Below are 6,966 nucleotides of genomic sequence, written 5' to 3'. Positions count from 1 at the left end.
TATCTTACCGCTGTGAAGGATGGAAGTTGGTCGATCTTCTTCTACAACATAAGGTAGAACGGACAGGAGTCAGGACCACCATAACTTGAAGCGATCATTTTCTTAAAAGAGGAAAATTATATTTAGCAATCATTTTATTTCATTCTCTTTTTTTCAAAAATAATAATAATATTTGAGGCCATGACACAGCGATAACGTGCGTCCGTGGGTCTCACAGCGTGAAAACCACGCAAGCTTGTATTTCGGAAATAACGCCGTTAGCTGACGGCGCCGCATGGAAACTTGCCGGGTTGTGATTGGACAGACCGTACCTGAGTCGGCGCCTCGCGTGACGGCCGTTACTTCCTTTAAAGCGAAAACGAAGAAGAGAATATGATGAGCACTCCCACCGTCCGTCCTCGCACGCTGCTTTCCTTTGCTCTTTTATCGACGTCACCGCCTTTCTCCGACTCCGACGCGCCTGCCTTTGCTACGGGCCCTAGTGCTTCTGCTGATCTCTCCGCTCCGATCGTCCTCGTCGCCGACGCCATCAAAATGGTAATCTCCATCCCGTTCCTCTATCACTTCGACGCTAGGGTTCGTGCGGTTTACGTTTCTCCTTGTGATCAACCAATCAGCTGTACTTTCACAATTCTTCTGATTCGGATCGTGCCTTGGTTGCCGATTTCCTTGATTTCGGATCTAATTTCACGGCCAGCTAGTCTGTTTGACTTCATGTGGCTAGGGTTTGGATGTGAAGCTTGCTGTTTATTTTTGTGGTTATTGGATTGTTGTGGTCCGATAGATGGTTCCCCTGGTAATTGCTTACCGATTTTGTTTCTGAATTGCATATGTGTTCTTTGACTTCTGTCCACCCTCTTCATTGTCTATAGCTGCTGCTTAAGTTAACTGAATGGTTTAAGTTTCGGATCCTTCATACTGCTTATGGTCGGTTATGGTTAAAGTTTGTAGATCGGACAGATTTTATCAAGGGACTGTCAATTTCCTCTGCCGTTTTAACTCTTATATTTGCCGGAAGAATATAGAATCAGTAGTTGATTTATTGTTCTATTAGCTCTGATGAAATTACATTGTTTGTGCTACTAATTCTCAGTTGTCGAATTGATAATCAATAACATTGAGCATGTGCTTTGCCAACCCGGTTAAGATATACTAGCACCTTTTTCTTCTTCTTTTTTTGTTGTTGTGATAATCTATGTGTTCTGGCTTTGTTTGACTAATCTCGGAGGTAGACGGCTTTCTCCCTTGGTTCACCTATCATAAATTGGGAGCACAACTTATGCACATCCGAAGCCGACTTCCAGAATATTCATTCCATTTGAGATTCGTCTCTGAGTGTTTTACCAAATGTACTACACCTGTAGGGGCAAATATAACAGGGACTTATATCCTTAGTGATTCTGTTAACGCAACAAACTTTCGACCTGGATGGAAGGTAGCCACTAAAACACCTATTGGTAATGGTGCCTCCCTAGTATGTAGGTGATCATTGGTTCTTTGGTCACATTTGTATACTATGTACTGGACTTAATCAACGACTGTATATTGATCCTTCACCCCATCCAGGAGTAAGATATGCTTGTTGATGAATGCATCAAAATTTGTTAAGTTGTCTTCCTGCATTGTCATACGGCAGGCCAATGCAGTCTCCGGAATGGCGGTGAATGATGACTGCAAGTTGAAGTTTTTGGAATTGAAGGCAAAGCGGACTTACCGTTTCATAATCTATAAGATTGATGAAAAGCAGAAGGAGGTCCTCGTGGAGAAGCTTGGCGAACCCAACTTGACCTACGATGATTTCACCGCCAGCCTTCCTGAAAATGAATGTAGATATGCAATATATGATTTTGACTTTGTGACTGAAGAGAACTGTCAGAAGAGCAAAATCTTTTTTATTGCCTGGTAAACGTTTTATTTTCTTCCTAGTTGACTTTATTTGATGTCGTTTTAGCTCTCACATTCACCATATTCTTCCTCACATATAAGGTCTCCTGACACCTCAAGGGTGAGAAGCAAGATGCTTTATGCAAGCTCCAAAGAGAGGTTCAAGAGAGAGCTTGATGGTATCCAGGTCGAGCTACAAGCAACCGATCCAACCGAGATGGGGCTCGATGTCATAAAAGGTCGTGCTAATTGAGCATGTGGTGCCGTCCCACGACTTTACCCTGTGAACTTGTTCTATTATTTTGTGTGATTCTGCTGGAATGTTCATACTCCAAGGGAAGATTAGTTCCCTAGATATCATGTGAGCTTGTGGTTGGCATTGCTAAAAAGAAACCTTTCAAAGTATCTTCTGTTTCTACCTCGCTGTTTATGTATTGTGTACGTGGTACTCATGGCATTAGCTTCTAATCGTGTTCTTGTGTCTAAAAGATAGTATTTTTTTATCCCTTGTTAGGTTTGTCTCATTTGAATCTCTCTTAGCTATGCGGTGAGGTTGCTTGCAGCTGCAAGGAGACTCATGGCCATGGGTGACTGGAAGTCAACAACTGCCCCGAAAGGGTGGATTTTTTAATATTTAGATTAATTTCTCATGTTTTTTAAATTACTATTATGATGTGAAAATGCTTTATTTGTAAGGAAATAACTTTACCATTTTAATTTTTTAGGTTTGAATTCTATAATTGATAATAAATAAAAGTATTATCCAATTTTTAAAATTAAAATATGATGATATATTTTTTATTATTTTTTAAATTAAAATGTTATTTAGTTTATTAAATTAAATTTACATTTTTATTTTTTTAAGAAAAAAATATATTTGATAAAATAATAAATAAATTAAATTAATCGTGCTTTTAAATTTTTGATCCGGTTCTTTCCTCGAAACCCTAGTCTGTTCGTCGCTGTCCCCCTCGTCCAACTCGCATCTTCTGAGATCCACACCGGAAGACTCTGCCGCCACAGCCATCTCCTGTCGATCGTCGAAGATGTCGAGCGCCCTTGACATGTCCCTCGACGACATCATAAAAAGCAACAAGAAGAGTAACGTCGGAGGCCGTGGACGGGGCCGTGGCTCCGGCGCTGGCCCTTCCCGTCGCTTCCCCAACCGATCGGCTAACCGATCCGCTCCCTACTCTGTTGGGAAGGTATGCCTGTAGATTTTCCTCCAGCTGCCGGATCCGAGTTTCATTCAGATTCGATGGAACCGTCCGCGGGTTCTCACTTGATCTGCGATCCCAGGCTCCTGAATCTGCGTGGCAGCACGACATGTACTCGGCGGCTCCAGCAGGCGGGTTCCCTGCTCCAACGGCGAGGGCTTCCTCCATAGAGACCGGAACAAAGTTGTATATTTCGAATCTGGAATATGGAGTCTCGAACGAGGACATCAAGGTTTTTCATCTGGCCACTTGATATATTTATTATAATAGTTTGATCGCTATTTTGATTTTGAGTTGGAAATTTAGCGTACGTTGATTTTCTAAAGAAAAAGTATTTCTTCTTGTGCAAATTTCGGGTTTCTTTCTTTTCTTGAACATTTCTCTCTTCCTGTTATTACTAGGTGTATTTGTTCAATCGATTAGGGGATTTATACATCGGATACATTTTTACTAGTTTTGCAATTTAGGTCCTTTTCCAATCCGTGCCGTCAAATGCTTCTTTATGAGTGATTGGACCAAGATTTGGTAACTTGAACTCCATAGTAGGTTTTCTACAAGTAAGAAAGATGAGTGGATTCAAAATTTAGTTTATAACAGTTGTATTGCCTTTGCAGCTATGTCTAGTTTATAGGTGAAATCCTGTCTTATACTTGTTATATCCCTTTAGGAAGGTCCAAGCACTGGTTTCTTTTTTGGTTCTGATCTTCATATGATCATATATTGTAGCTTTCTTCGTATGTCTTGTTCATGTATAGAATTGTTTGTTAATTGAATTTGAGAAGTGAATCATGTTTTGGTGCAGTAATATTTTTTAATCATTCTGGTTATTAGAAGAGGTTTCTGTGTATTCTGTATAGCTATTATTTTGGGCGACCACATCTGTGGTACTTCTCTAAAGTTGCCTAATTGATCTAGGATCTTGTATGTTGTAAAATATTTTTACTGAATGTGCATATGGAGTAAAATATTTCTGATTGTGTTTTTGGAATGTGTATGGAATACTATTGCTATTTTGCCTTGTGTAATGATTGTGTTTTTTTTTTCTTGTAACTACCTTTATTTGTGTTGCCTCTGCTCATGATGATATTTGTTTTCTTCCAGGAACTTTTTTCAGAAGTCGGGGATCTCAAGCGCTATTCTATTAATTATGATAGAAGTGGAAGGTCTAAGGTAGTTACTCAGCGAGATGTGGTTGTTTTGTGTCATGTTTATATTTTGTCTTATTTCAATTTTTAATAAATGAAGGGAACAGCTGAAGTAGTTTTTGCAAGGCGAATTGATGCTTTAGGAGCTGTGAAGAAGTACAACAATGTGCTACTTGATGGAAAACCAATGCAAATAGAAATTATAGGAACTATTCCAACACCAACTGTTGTACCTCAAGTCTCCAACGGTGCCATAGGAATTCCTAATGGTGCTTCAAGAAGGTTTGCTTTATCTTTCTTTTTGAGATGCATGCCAATTAATTGTGATTATTTATATATTAAGTTCTAATGGTTCGTTATTGCAATTTATCCTTATCACTTGTTTCTTATTGATATATCTTTGTGGATCAATTTGTGCCATCATTTTAGACTTTCTTGCCATCGAATTTTTTTAACAAAAATGCATATGTACTATGGTCCCTACCGTAAAGCTGGCAGATTCCGTTTACTTTATATTTGTGCACCATCCATAGATGAAATCAACAATCATGTAAAACTTTTCTTCTAAACAATTCTATTCATTTGTGGATGTTATTACTTTTCTTCATTATCATATGTGCAAGTATGTATTTGCTATGTGTTAGATTGTCCTAGCTTAAAGATTTGAGTTTTCATTCAGTTTAGATTTGTTATCTTGTCCTGTTTTTGATCCATATGCACACATTTTATTAGGTCTGATTGTCTAATGTGTTATTATATCACCTTTTTTCTCTTTCTTTCTCTCTTATGTAATCAACGATGTATACCATTGAAGTGTGCCAATATGTAAGGTTTGAAAGTCAATCAGGAAATGTCTTGGATCTAGAAGACTGTTTTAACTGGGCTAAGTTTGCCTTTCAAGATAATCTTTATTTATCACAACTCAAACACATTTTATCATGTAGTTAAAACTAGCACCAGTGCTAGAGTGTTATCTCTGTAGGAGGGTGTAAATTAATTACGACATTCTTTTGTCTACAGTCAAATAATTGATATTATGAATATGACGGTGAAATTAGTTCATGGGTTTATTTCCATCCTGAATCTGCTGCCTTAACGAGCAAATATGATGCTTACTACAACATTGACTTCTTATAAATCAACATGAACTTAATACACGTTATGTTTTCCTAAATGTTTGTCACTTTCTGTTTAATATACATGACACTTTCTTTGATAACTCATTTTGGTATTGCAGCAGTGGACCTGTGAGGGGTTCTGCTGGATTGCCCCGAGCTAGTGGCCGTGGAAGAGGACGGGGCCGTGGACGAGGTAAAGGTCGTGGTGAACCAGTTTCTGCTGCAGTACTTGATGCTGATTTGGACAAGTATCATGCAGAAGTGATGCAAACCAACTAAATGGTCCTAATTGGCTTCATCAGCATACTACTATTGCAACCATCGCAGATACTGCTCTGCATTAATATTTATTTTGCAAACATGCATAACGTAGCTACTGGAAGATAGTAATATTAAAGTACTCTTAGATTTTGGCTTTGTTATTTGTTTTGGTTTGAACTTCCTACTAGTACTAGGGTTCAAATGAAAATCTATCATTGGCTAGTCATCATTTCTTTTGGTTGGTGAGCGTTCTTCTCTTTCCTATATCCGCGGCTTTGATGCTAGTGTCATTGGGCTGACTTCCACACAGGAACATGCATCTCGAGTATGAAGTTCAGTCCTTCCTGCCTGAAGCTAAGGGTATATGGTAGGTTTCGCATGTAATTCTATTGTGATTGGAACATGCCCTATTTTGTTTATCATACATATGTGCTGATTAAATGCATTGTTTGATTTCTGGACAGGGATCATGGATTCATCGGTGATGCGCCTTTAATGTATGAAATTTGGAGTTTTGGTTGCAGCCTTTTTGGCCATGTGGGTTTCTTTTGCCAACCCATGAGATTTATTCCTTCACCTCATAGTTTTATAAGTTTCTATAACTGTTAACATAAGCTGGGGCGAATTGGAGAACATCAGTACGATAGCATGCTACTTCTGGAATTGCTCAGTTTGGGTTACGGGGGGAAATTTACTATCATAACGGCCCCATAAAGAGTTTATGATGATCTTGCAAATTGTTGGTAAGCACCTCCATCCTAGTATTGATGCATGGATGATGATAAAGATTGGAAGGAATATTCATAGATGAAGTTTTTCCTTCTGGAAATGAATGAATGCTCAATCCTGCTCAAATATATCCTGCTCAAATATATCCTAAGTTCTATTTGAGCTAATTTCTCATGGTTATATATTTTTTTCCTGAAAAATGTTTATGTTGTGGACGTGTCTATATGGTCTCAAGTGATAGCTGAGCAAATGGTGTCTGGGATACATCCTGCACAAGGTTGCATCCTTGTTACTGGTGCGTTCTGTTCTTTTGTTGCACGTGAACCAATCTGATCAGCACATCCAGGAATGCAAGTAGAAGGTATAATGCAAGTTTAGTTTAGCTCACTTCGTTTTATCATGTGTCAGACTGTTCGAACAGTGGTAGAACCTTATGGCTCGTCACATTGTTTCCGTAATTCGCCTGTATCGTGTTTGAAGTTCAACTATTTTACTTTTACAAGTAGTGATTTCATTAGGCAGCCTTTTGATTATGTTGTAGGGACATTTGCTATGCCAATTTTTCATGTAGCATTTTACTTTGGATGGTTATGGGTAAAAATAAGATCGTGG

The 6,966-nt window shown here is 38.6% G+C and overlaps 2 protein-coding genes across 3 annotated transcripts; both read left to right on the top strand.

Annotated features, from left to right (window-relative positions):
* The first annotated feature begins 392 nt into the window (after window positions 1-392).
* Window positions 393-2,300, top strand: LOC141817835 (actin-depolymerizing factor 7-like). The gene is made up of 3 exons (XM_074705461.1): window positions 393-537; window positions 1,637-1,902; window positions 1,987-2,300. Exons 1-3 carry the CDS (start codon window positions 535-537, stop codon window positions 2,135-2,137), a joined length of 420 nt encoding a protein of 139 aa, XP_074561562.1. The 5' UTR covers window positions 393-534; the 3' UTR covers window positions 2,138-2,300.
* A 540-nt stretch (window positions 2,301-2,840) lies between these two features.
* Window positions 2,841-5,861, top strand: LOC141817834 (THO complex subunit 4A-like). 2 transcript variants are annotated; one of them, XM_074705460.1, is made up of 5 exons: window positions 2,841-3,089; window positions 3,184-3,333; window positions 4,203-4,271; window positions 4,347-4,528; window positions 5,487-5,861. In XM_074705460.1, the coding sequence occupies exons 1-5, from the start codon at window positions 2,931-2,933 to the stop codon at window positions 5,641-5,643; spliced, it is 717 nt and encodes a 238-aa protein (XP_074561561.1). In that variant the 5' UTR covers window positions 2,841-2,930; the 3' UTR covers window positions 5,644-5,861. The 2 variants fall into 2 exon arrangements, with proteins under 2 accessions (XP_074561561.1, XP_074561560.1); XM_074705459.1 differs by having other exon boundaries at window positions 5,484-5,861.
* The last annotated feature ends 1,105 nt before the right edge of the window (window positions 5,862-6,966 follow it).

The sequence above is a fragment of the Curcuma longa genome, unplaced genomic scaffold, assembly GCF_044706935.1.
Source record: "Curcuma longa cultivar G26 ecotype Majalengka, Jawa Barat unplaced genomic scaffold, ITB_CL_G26_1.1 contig_22097, whole genome shotgun sequence".
NCBI classification, from domain to species: domain Eukaryota; kingdom Viridiplantae; phylum Streptophyta; class Magnoliopsida; order Zingiberales; family Zingiberaceae; genus Curcuma; species Curcuma longa.
Note: the sequence above shows the minus strand (reverse complement) of the source record. Positions and strands in the feature narration are given on the sequence as shown.

Excerpts from the sequence above, each read along its gene's own strand:
- LOC141817835 (XM_074705461.1), top strand. Across the intron at positions 1,903-1,986 it reads AAAATCTTTTTTATTGCCTG|GTCTCCTGACACCTCAAGGG; the intron begins GTAAACGTTTTA and ends CTCACATATAAG.
- LOC141817834 (XM_074705459.1), top strand. The coding sequence starts at position 2,931 with ATGTCGAGCGCCCTTGACATGTCCCTCGACGACATCATAAAAAGCAAC. Across the intron at positions 3,334-4,202 it reads TCTCGAACGAGGACATCAAG|GAACTTTTTTCAGAAGTCGG; the intron begins GTTTTTCATCTG and ends GTTTTCTTCCAG. Across the intron at positions 4,529-5,483 it reads CCTAATGGTGCTTCAAGAAG|CAGTGGACCTGTGAGGGGTT; the intron begins GTTTGCTTTATC and ends TTGGTATTGCAG.